The sequence below is a fragment of the Zootoca vivipara genome, chromosome Z2 (genome assembly GCF_965207765.1).
Source record: "Zootoca vivipara chromosome Z2, rZooViv2.hap1.1, whole genome shotgun sequence".
Classification (NCBI taxonomy): domain Eukaryota; kingdom Metazoa; phylum Chordata; class Lepidosauria; order Squamata; family Lacertidae; genus Zootoca; species Zootoca vivipara.
Genome location: NC_142585.1, coordinates 37,557,560 through 37,568,710, shown reverse-complemented (window position 1 = coordinate 37,568,710; position 11,151 = coordinate 37,557,560). Strand labels below are relative to the sequence as shown.

Genomic DNA, 11,151 nt, shown 5'->3' with positions numbered 1-11,151 from the left:
GCAAGAGCGGCAGAGACGAGCTTGGTCACAGAGGTGGCCTGGTGTTTTGGTGATGTGAAGCCCAGGTTGAGTGTAGCCTCTGGCAGCAATTGATAGGAGAGGCCATTTCAGCCCTGCCATGATCTCTTGACCTATAAGCTATCTGACCATCTGTCTAGGTATATGTATGGCACCAGGGTTTGCAAGCCCTAATGAACAGGGCTTCAAAGCAAGAACTGGAAACTTGCATTTGCAAGTTTTTCATGTAGGGAAAAGGCAAGTAAGAGGTGACAAAACTTTTCTCTCTGTCTCATAATACTAGAAATCGTAGGCACCCAGTAAAGCCAAGTGTCAACGGATTCAAGACATACAAAAGCAAGTACTACTTTACACAGCACATCCTTGAACTATGGTACCCATTCCTACAGGAAGCAGCTATGAGATCCCTGAAAGAGCTGCAAATGCCTGACAGTTTTGCAACAAACCCCCTTTTCACAGGGAACACTGCCCACTGTAGCACTGTGAACAGAACATGGGGTCTCCTACAGTTCACAGAAATGCTGCATCAGAGTGCTTTAAATGTAGGTTGTGACTACAGGGGTGTGTCAGGCCACTTCTTACAGACTCCTTAATTTCAGGAAAGGGGCTCCCCAAAATTGCTCTATCCCCAGTGTGAGGTTTGCCTGCCTCCCTGATCAGCAGCATTGCAGGAGGTACTGAAACACTCCTGTTGAAATCTTGAGGAGGTGGCTAATAATAATAAAAAGTTTTTAGGTGTTCTAAAATTTTTTTTGTGTCGGTTTATTGCCTTGTTGTTTGCTGTACTGGGCTCCTTTGGAAGGTGGGATAGAACTGCATTGCAGGTGCTACATTGATGGCCTCCAAGTGGAGACGAGGACCAAGGCACCACCTTCTGCCTATCATGAGTTCACCATTCAACCTTTAGGCAAGCCACTCTCTGTTTCAGCCTCCCCACCTGCAATACGAAGAGATTATTAATACTGGCCTCCCTCACAGGACTGGTGTTAATTCTTACCATATCAGGTGTATGTACGTGAAGCATCTAAGGTGCCCTATAAGTGGGTTTTTGGCCTACATAACCAAAAGTGAAAGAAGCTGAGGCAACAGGGTTAATTTATTTTAATTGCACTTTTATTATTAGTATTACTATTTTTTTCCAAGATCCAATTTTGCCAAGGTTCAAAACTGGAGGTGAGCTATGGCAATAGGTTAAGTTTGGTTTCCACAGAGAGGAGCTGTTCGAGGTGATACCCACCGCTACCCCCAATAGCAGCTGGGTCAAAAGGGTGCAGGGTACAGGTGTGTTCGGCAGTGGTGAATTAAACAGTCAGGACTTTGAAGCTAGACAAAGTCCCCAATTGATATTTGCTACCAAGAGAGAGGGGGTGGGGGGAGATCGTCACCCCTCTTCCTGCCAGCAGCTTCAAAAACCACGAGTTAAGGTCACCTCAGCCCAAATGAGCAATCTGGGGAGGCCCACAGGAAAAAACCCTGCTCCATCCATCTCAGCCCCAGATCAGCAATCACTGAAGCTCGAGAGAAGAAAGTATTGCCATGGCATTGCCAGGCCGCTCATCCCAGCAGGTTCAGGTCATCGTCATCGTCATCATCAAAGAGTGGGGTGGGGGGAGGCCGACCCTTAAGGCTCTGAAACAGAGAGAAAGAAAGGCAGGGTTAGGTCACTGCTGCTTGGCAGAGCAGGCTCTGACTCAGGTGGCCAGCTGAGCAAGCCCATCAGCAAGGCAAGGGGGAGAAGGAAGCCATGGATGTGGGCTCTAGCTTTCTCCTAGCAAGTCTCAGGGTTGCCCCTTGCAGGACTCAGCAGGGAGGAAGAGGACAAAACTGGAAGCAGTTGGCTCTGCTGCCTGTCAGCGGCTGTGGCTCCAGCTATTGTTAGTATTGAATAGTGGCCATTGACCCCAATAAAGTGATTGGACTGATTGGACTTGTTAGTCACTTGTTACTCCAAGGCCATAGCAGCTGAAAGCACGCTCGAAACATAAATACAGTATGAACATGCCATAAAACGGTAACAATACAGCCCCCGTAACAGCCACAGGAAAAATTGGGGGTGCCTTCCACCTTAAGCCGTCACAAATGGCACCATACACCACTGCACCCCCTCAAAGCTCTTACCACCTCTTCCTCTTCCTCGTCTTCTGCCAAGAGAGTTCCCGATGCAGATGGCTTGGGAGTGGCAACTTCGAAGAAACTACCCTTGTCCTCAAGAAGACTGCAAGAGAAAAAGACAGAAGGAAAAGGAGAGTCGGCGTGATGCAGTGGTTAACGGACCAGAACCCAGGGAGACCAGGGTTCAAATCTCTCCTCAGTCCTGAGACGCTCATTGGGTAGTGCCTACCTCACAGGGTTGATGTGGGGGTTAAATGTGGGAGTAGGGGAGTGCTAGCACTGATGTCAAATGAATGGAGCAGAGGGGTGTTGAGAATTCCATTCCTCCCGTGCTGCAGATCTGTGTGGGATTGTTACATGCCACATGTCTGTTTACATTCCAGCACTGATTGTTGGAGTCTTGCGAGAGGAAATTGAGATAGGCCGTTTCCGCTCTGTATAGTTTTTGGGTTTTGCAGCTCTCTCTCCAAGGAAGAAAGACAGAGAGGAGCCATGTTTTCTTTGTTCTGTTACGTTTGATTTAATTTGCAGTAAAGTAGGCTTAGATGTTACTCCTCAAGGCTGAGCTTCTGTTTTGAACTCTGCTTGTCATGTGCTCATGTCCCTGGATATGGGCCACATCAGCGTGACGGGAGACCGGAGGAATGAATCCCGGGCGACGCTGCAGTTGAGGGGAGGCACCAGGCCTCAGCATTATCACCCAACAAGGGGGGGGAGCCAGGCTCTTCCTTTGTGCCTTAAACCCCATGCTATTAGGGGGTGGGGGGTGGGGAAGGCACAGAGAGGCAAGAGACCTGTAATGGGTACAGTTCTCATTTCCCTCTCGCCCTGGCACTGACCTGGAATCTGCTTGCATAGGGCTGGACGTTGGTCTTGGCTGTGAGGCTCCAGCCAAGTCGAGCTGCTTGTCGGCTAGAGCAGCTTGAGAGGTGGGGCCAATGGTGTGCTGACTTGCCGCACTCTCCTCCTCCTCGCCCTCTGGACACACTGTGGGCCCCTGCACTGCAGGGGCCATCTCATCCGCCGCTGGTTTTGGAGGTGCCAGAATTGCAGTGTCTATTGTGTCCATTTCACCCTGAGTGCTTGGCTTCTCCTTCTCAATACTGGCGGAGAACCTGAGAGGCAGCTCTGCAGTTTGAGCAGAGGCTGCAGGAGTTTGTTCACCCAGTGCGGCACTTGGCTGCTTCCTTTCCGCAGGTCCTTCCTCCTTGGTGGTGCTGCTCCCCCTTTGCTCCTCCTGAATCTCCAGCAGCTGCAGAGTTATTGTCTAGGAACAAGTAGAGGGGAGGGGGGATTATTTGCCAAAAAAAAGACTGCAGCCTCTGATGAAAGTACTGTATAATGGTCGGTCTCTAACCAGCACTCAGGAGACCAGGGTTTGAATCCCTACTCAGCCACACAGTCACAGCTAAGTGACTTTCACTTTGTAGTACATTAGATACAACCTGTTATTTCTAGAGAGCTGCTCCCATGATTAGGAATATTGTGCTACATGCCACCCCAATCCCTGACCGGTGCAAGATTCCAGGGGTCTAGGCACTAACCCAGAGTCTGTGTTTCCTTTGGAAACAGTGTAGACTGTGGTGTCATAATGATATATAGTTTATTTACACCTGAGCCTACAATGGAGGGGCCCCCCAGCATTACATTCCAAGAGAGTCCTGTTTTTCCCATTGCTGCAACCTCTAATTCAAACTGTCAGTCCGCATTGTGCTCTGATCCTGCCTCTCCAGCTTGCTGCATTTAACAGACTGAAAGCCTTTTTTCCTTTGATCACACCATAGCCAACAGAAATCCTAAAAATTCCTCCTAACCAAAACATTGGCACTGTCTTCAAACTCACTATCTCAAAGCTCTGCCTGGGGCTTCACCCATCTACTGGTTGGTAGAGTTGTCTGTCTTGCTGATGGCCCATCTCTCTGTCTGCAGCACATACTGTATACTAAAATTGGATTGATAAAGAGGTTAGCACGGCCTCAGCAAATTCGTGAAGTGTTCCATTTTTTAAAAATATGTTTAATGTTTGACTATGTTTTATATATGTGTTGGAAGCCACCCGGAGTGGCTGGGTATAAATAAAATTATTAATATTATCATTATCATCATCATTATTATTAGTTCTCTAATGGCCCACCTCTCAAGCGATCTCCTCAACACAGGAAGCTGAGTCCAGCTATTAAGCTTCTGACTTTCAGTTTCACTCTCCAAGGACTGATGAATTCTAACACTTACTAAATCCAGGACTTATGGGCATATTGCACCCAAAACTCTGGCACCCAAACCCATGACATTTGGAGCCATACAAAAAGGAAGAGAAATGATAGACCACAGTTCACTCAATTTGCATCTTATTCAGGTGTCAGGATCAATCTGCCCTGGGCTGTACCTTGATGGTGTTCAGGACAATCCCCAGGACCTCCTGGCCGGTATAGGACTCCTCCAAGTTGAACTGGCCCCGCAGGGACTGGAAGACCTCGTTCATAATCTTCTTCACCTGGGGCAGGATGATGCCAAAGAGTCAGAAGGCAGGGAAGCTACACCAGCAGGGGCAGCGGGCTTTGAATGAAGAGCTTCTGGACAGCCAAATGTGGTTGTTGTTGATGGTGATTTCATTTATTCATTTATTTTACAACCAACATACATTATCTGGATAGCATCCACGTGCCAAGAGATGGATGACATTGCATTGTGCTGTTCAGACTAACAACTCCCGATTGAAGTTACAGAAGTATGGTTTGCCATTGTTTTTGGCTGAATGTGACTAAGATTTCTCTCCGCTGCTTGTCCCCCCCCCCCAAAAAAAAAAACTTCCCTTAACACTTCTTATTTCAGGAGCACCTCAGGGTTGATTACAGAGAGAGGAGCACATCTGCGTATATTTTTAGGAGATACCTTATTTGTGAGGTATCTCCTTGTGGGAGACTGTAAACTGTTTTAAACTGCTGTTGCCTCTCCCAACCTGGTGCCCTTCCAAATGTTTGGGACCAATTAGGCAAGCCACATTTCACACTGTACTGTGGACAGGGAGCCCTGTTTGTCTCTCTACAGATTGTATACAAGACAAAATCCCACCCAACTGCCTGCATAGAATTTTTCAGGGTCCTCCAGCCTTTGACTACATGTAATTTATGAGTTGCTTTTTCAGCTAAAGCTAATCTCCATATACTGTACATTTGCACCAAGCAGTTCAGTCTCTGCATCACTACACAACATCGCACTGGCTCACAGCACAGATGTGTAACAAGCCCATGCGGCACGTTAGAACCGCAGACTCTCCATCAAGAGGTTTTAAGGGAGCCTCACTGACCTTGCCTTTCACAGGCTCTGGCTGTTCCTGCTGCGGTGACAGCTTCTCGTTCTCTGAGCTTCTTGTGGTTTTAAGCAGGGAAAGCTAGAAGGAAACCAGCATTAACTAAGTGGTGGTGCGCAGACCACAGTTCAGGAGCCCCTGTAATAAACAGTAAGCAGAGGGGCCTACGGCAGACGTGAGAACCCAGCAGAGTGAGCAGAGGTGTTCTAAGGATGGGTGGCTCCTGCCCATTAAGGTGGGTGGGGCAGAAGGCAAGGAGCCCAATGACAGGCAGAGCCACATCCTGATTGGCTGTAAGGAAGAAGCCAAGCAAGTGGTGGCTGGGTGAGGGCAGTGCCCCGTTTGCCTAATAGACCAGCCTCCACTGACTATGACCTCTTGGGGGCTGCCTGCCAGTAGTCAAAGTAGGCGGAGCAACACACATTAATTTCCCCACTTGTCCCTTTCAATCCTTCATTTCAGAAGAAGCATGATCAGAGTTCAAGGGCATCTTCCAGGGAGGCAAAGAATAGCCAAAGGTGCAAAGCTGGTGTGTGTGTGTGTGTGTGTGTGTGTGTCACTGGGAGAATCCTAAGGGTCAGCTAGAGTTTTCCAGGGAGCCACTTCTGGCCTTGGTGATGAATTTTGCCACCCCTGGGCACTACCTTCTCCAGATTCTCCTTCTTAATGCTGAGATCAGCCAGCTCCTCTTCCAGGGCCGTCACCTTCTCATCCAACTGCTTCCTGCTCAGCTTCTCCTCCTGGTATCTGCTTTTCATGTCGTCAGATGACTTCTGAAGTTCTGTGGGGGTGGGGCACAGAGCCGGTGACAGATGGAAGCCTGTGCCGCAGTGCATGTCCTTGTTTCCATCCACTGCTGTAGCTAAGCCTAAGTACAGTGCCATCTGCACTATATGCTTTAAACATATAGCCGGAACAAACCACACTTCCCAGGATTCATTGGGAGGAAGCCATGACTGACTGCAGTGGTATGATAATGCTGTATAGTGTGGATGGGGCCTCCGTGTAACTTTATAGACATATCACATGTTTTTTTCTCACTCTGCTCTTGCAAGCAGCGCAAGGAAGATCCAGAATCTGCACAAACGCATTTTCTATTATGTTACATTATGTTATTGTTGTTTGTAAGCTGGAGATTCATTTCAACAAAAAGCAGCATAGAAATACAATCAATAAAGTTTGTAAAGATCAGAAGCTCTCCTTTTTTAAACAGATGGAATTAAAGTCAAGAGCAGGCTTCCTCAAACTCAGCCCTCCAGATGTTTCTGGCCTACAACTCCCACGATCCCTGGCTAGCAGGACCAGTAGTCAGGGGTGATGGGAATTGTACTTTCAAAACATCTGGAGGGCCAAGTTTGAGGAAGCCTGGTCAAGAGTCTTTGAAGGAGATTTTGCCTCTGAGTTTTTAACAGCTACACTGCAGGAGGCCCTAAGGAGCAGGACCTCCAGAGGTTGCTGGACTCCAACTCCCATCATCCCTGGCTACGCTTGCTGAGGCTCATGGGAGGTGAAGGCCAGTAATACCTGGAGGGCCATAGGTTCCCTGCCCACAACCTAAAGAATTTCCTAGGATGACAAAACTACTCTGCACATGCTTGGATAGTGCTCTTCTGCCATTTCAGCGCCTCCCTCAGCTTCCCTTACCTGCCAGCTGTGTATGCAGTTGGTTGACCTGGGCTCTGTGCCTCTCCGACTCTGTCAGGGCTTCATTCAGTTGGGAGTGGAGATCCATCCCCTGCTTCTGATGATGGGCCAGCTCCAGCTGGAGCTGGGAGATCTGTGCCGTGGCTTCCGCTAGCTCCTTGGTGACCCTGGCCTGCAGCGCAAAGGAGCAGAAGAGACAGGAGAACATATGGGGAAGGAGAGCCCACAAGACCTTTCCTGGGAGGATGCAAGAGCTGTGCTATTGGAGGCTTCCAAATGCTAATAATGAGTCTCCCAGGAAACACCCTGCAGGACTGGTCTACTGGAAAGGCTATGAGGAGCGGTGGGCGGGGGAGGCACAAGCCTTGGGCTTTTTAGTTCAGGAAAAAGCATGCACAACAAAGGTGCATAAAATGGAAAGCAGAAAATATTTTCTCAGAAAAATTCAGGACAAACAAAAGAAAGGACATCTTCACACATCAGAGCTCTCTCCCACAAGATGGAATGAAGGCCACCAAGTTGGATGGCTTTAGCAGAGAATTAGACAAAACAATGGAGCAGGAAAAGCTATCCACAGCCACCAGCCACAAGGGCTAGCGTCTCCCTCCAACATTGGAGGCAGCATGCTGTTCCTGGGAATTGCAAGTGGGTGAGCTCAAATCCTGTTTGTAGGATTCCCTTTTGGGACATCTGGTTGTGAGAATAAGACGGGCTTTTGGCCTGACCAAGCCAGGCAAAAGCACTGAAGGAGGGTGCAAAGTAGGACTGGTGAGGGTGCGGGCTTGGAAGAAGTTCCGAGGGCCAGACACATAGGCCTGGAAGGTGGCCTTTGGTTCAGGGGCCTGGAGTCCCCCCACCCCTGATTTAGCAAAACCCATTGTCACTGAAGCTGGGATGCCAAGGCACAGAGAGGCTTCGCAGAGAGAGAGACACCTGCAGAAGGTGTGGGGTTTTAACCTGCTAAAAGTATGAAATGGTGATCTGGAAAAGTATGAGGGGAGGAAGGAAGTGCTCATGTAATCAGGACACCCAAGGACATCGCCTCACCTGTTCCCACCCCTGATCCAGTGGCGGCATGTGCTAGAGAGAAAAGCGGCGACAAGGAGAGGAGAGTTAACACCACCAGAAGCAAAAGCAGCAAGAGGGGAGAAAGAGTTATCAAAAGAGACAATGGCATTCAGGGGTTAAGCGCACTCTGCTTATTCTGTGGTTCAAGGGCTGATTATATCACTGAAAATCCCAGCGGCCTCAGGGTAAAATGCATGTAATATGCCTTAATGACAGGGTTTGCATGCTGATGCCCAAGCAAGAACAGGCCACAACAAACCTTGACTTGCATGCTTTCCCCTTACATCTCCTCCTCTCGTGTGGCAAGGAACCCTGACACTTATGCCTAGCCATGGTTTGCTGTGTTGCCCAGTACAACAAGCTGCAGTTAACATCAACTATGGTTAATATCAAGCACACCAACTTCAAATGGTTTTTTCCAATAAGCTAACTTCAGAAACTAATTCTACTTAACATAAATGGCTGCTCTCAGTCCAGACAACAGAGGAAGCAATGGTTACCTAGAAGTGGAAACTCTCACACTCTTCTTCTTGGCTGCATAGGAGGTGGTGAGGGGGTATGTTCACTATGCTTGCTCACTCCATGCGAACCCACAGTTTAGCATGGCATGTGAATGCAGTCAATGAGATCGTACTGTAGCCCAATGTGGTGCATTGTGTTTCTTAGCCACTCTGTTAAATTTTAAAAGGACATTCTGTTGCTCTCTCATATTCAACCTGAGGTGCTTTTCAAAGGATTACCTGAAGCTTATGAATCTTTTACCTGTACAGTGGTGCCTCGGTTAACGAATGCCCTGTTAGACGAATTTTCCGCTATACGAATGGATTTTGCGATCGGAGGTTGCCTCGGAAGACGACGAGTTTTTCTATGGCCGCCGCTTCGTCTTGCGAAGCGTGGCCATAGAAAAACAAACCTCCGACTCCAAAGTCCAGCGTGCAGTGAAAAATTGCCAGGGCTTTTTGCCGCCTGCCTTCCCCTTGGCTTGGGGAAGGCAGGCGGCAAAACACCCCCACATCGCCGCACTTCTGTCGGGCGGGGGGAGGGAGGAAATCCTGGATCTGTCGGGCGGGGGTGGGAGGAAATCCCGGATCTGTCAGGCGTTTTCGCTGGCTGCCCTCCCCAATTCAAGGGGAAGGCAGCCGGCAAAACACCTCCCACATCGGCGCGCCGTGTAAAGCCGGCATGGGGTGCAGTTTCGGAGGCTTCCAAGGCTGCACCCCATGTCGGCTTTGCGCTGTGAGAAGCGGCGGCGGGAGAAGTTTCTCCCACCGCCGCTTCTCGCTGGGTAAATCCGGCATGGGGTGCAGTTTCGGAGGCTTCCGAGGCTGCACCCCATGTCGGCTTTACGCTGTGAGAAGCGGCGGCGGGAGAAGTTTCTCCCACCGCCGCTTCTCGCTGGGTAAAGCCGGCATGGGGTGCAGTTTCGGAGGCTTCCGAGACTGCACCCCATGTCGGCTTTACGCTGTGAGAAGCGGCGGCGGGAGAAGTTTCTCCCACCGCCGCTTCTCGCTGGGTAAAGCCGGCATGGGGTGCAGTTTCGGAGGCTTCCGAAACTGCACCCCATGTCGGCTTTACGCTGTGAGAAGCGGCGGCGGGAGAAGTTTCTCCCACCGCCGCTTCTCGCTGGGTAAAGCCGGCATGGGGTGCAGTTTCGGAGGCTTCCGAAACTGCACCCCATGCCGGCTTTACGCTGTGAGAAGCGGCGGCGGGAGAAACATCTCCCGCCGCCGCTTCTCCCAGCACAAAGCCGACATGGGGTGCAGCCTTGGAAGCCTCCGAAACTGCACCCCATGCCGGCTTTGCGCTGCGACTTTCTCAGGGAAAGCAAGCGGGCGGGCTAGGTGTCCCCCGCTTGCGTTCCCTGAGAAGGCACCTGGCTTTCTCAGCGAAGGCAAGCGGGGGACACCTAGGCCGCCCGCTTGTCTTCGCCGAGAAAGCGCGCCCGGCTTTCTCAGGGAACGCAAGCGGGGGACACCTAGCCCGCCCGCTTGCGTTCCCTGAGAAAGCCGAGTGTCGGGGGAGGCAGGCGGGAGGCGGCGGCGGGAGAAGGTGTTCACCCCCACCGCCTCTCGCCCCGCACCCCCGGCACAGAGCGCAACTTCAGGTCTCCGAAGTTGCGTTCAGTGTCGGGGAGGAGGCAGGCGCTGCAGGGGGCTTTTTGCCATTTGCCTTCCCCGAGCCAAGGGGGAGGCAAACTGCGAAAAGCCCCCGGCTGCAGCGCCACACTTCAGCTCTGGCACTGGTTTGGCGGCGGTGGGGGAAAGGCGCAGGATCGTTCCTTCGCCTTTCCCCCACCCCTCCCGACAGAGCCGGATCCGACGAAAATTCTCAAGCTTCGTCCGATCCGGCTCTGTCGTTGGCAGCAGCGGCGCTTGCTCTCTTGGCTCGGGGAAGCGCCTGCCTGCCTTCCCCAAGCCAAGAGAGCAAGCGCCGCCGCCGCCACCAGTTCCCCCGGAGCCCATAGGAACGTATTAATTTACTTTTAATGCATTCCTATGGGAAATGGTGCCTCGTTATACGAACTTTTCGTAGGACGAATTGAGTCCTGGAACGAATTAATTTCGTCTAGCGAGGCACCACTGTATGTGCATGTATACCTAGCCAGTCGTTTGTTCTACAGTGGTGCTTCGCTTAACGAATACCCTGCTTAACGAAATTTCCGCTTAACGAAAGGTTTTTTTTCTAGCGGAGGTTGCCTCGCTAGACGAATTCGTTTTACGGAAAATTTGTCTAGCGAATCGCGGTTTCCCATAGGGATGCATTGAAATTCAATTAATGCGTTCCTATGGGCAAAAAAAAAAATTCAATGCATTCCTGTGGGATTCGCTAGACGAATTTTTTGTTATAAGAAAAGACCAGTGGAACGAATTAAATTCGTCTAGCGAGGCACCACTGTATTTTGTTGTTGCTGCTGCTCAGAAACGTAACTTATTTCTGGCCTGCAGGCAAAGGGGAATTGTGACCTGCATTAGCGATTGTGAACTCAAGGTCGGGATCCT

At 50.4% G+C, this 11,151-nt stretch overlaps 1 protein-coding gene across 5 annotated transcripts in view; it reads right to left on the bottom strand.

The window, feature by feature from the left end:
- Window positions 1-1,113: 1,113 nt before the first annotated feature.
- Window positions 1,114-11,151, bottom strand: part of FKBP15 (FKBP prolyl isomerase family member 15) — a 34,005-nt gene continuing 23,967 nt past the window's right edge. For 3 of the 5 annotated variants that reach the window (XM_035112667.3, XM_035112668.3, XM_088664835.1), the window contains exons 20-27: window positions 8,132-8,164; window positions 7,085-7,256; window positions 6,085-6,221; window positions 5,438-5,521; window positions 4,517-4,624; window positions 2,970-3,397; window positions 2,137-2,233; window positions 1,114-1,647 (exon numbers count right to left, since the gene is read on the bottom strand). In XM_035112667.3, coding sequence (XP_034968558.3) covers window positions 1,573-1,647; window positions 2,137-2,233; window positions 2,970-3,397; window positions 4,517-4,624; window positions 5,438-5,521; window positions 6,085-6,221; window positions 7,085-7,256; window positions 8,132-8,164 — 1,134 coding nt within the window. In that variant the 3' untranslated portion in view covers window positions 1,114-1,572. The remainder of the gene's footprint in view (window positions 1,648-2,136; window positions 2,234-2,969; window positions 3,398-4,516; window positions 4,625-5,437; window positions 5,522-6,084; window positions 6,222-7,084; window positions 7,257-8,131; window positions 8,165-11,151) is intronic. The other 2 variants (XM_035112669.3, XM_088664836.1) reach the window with 1 other exon arrangement.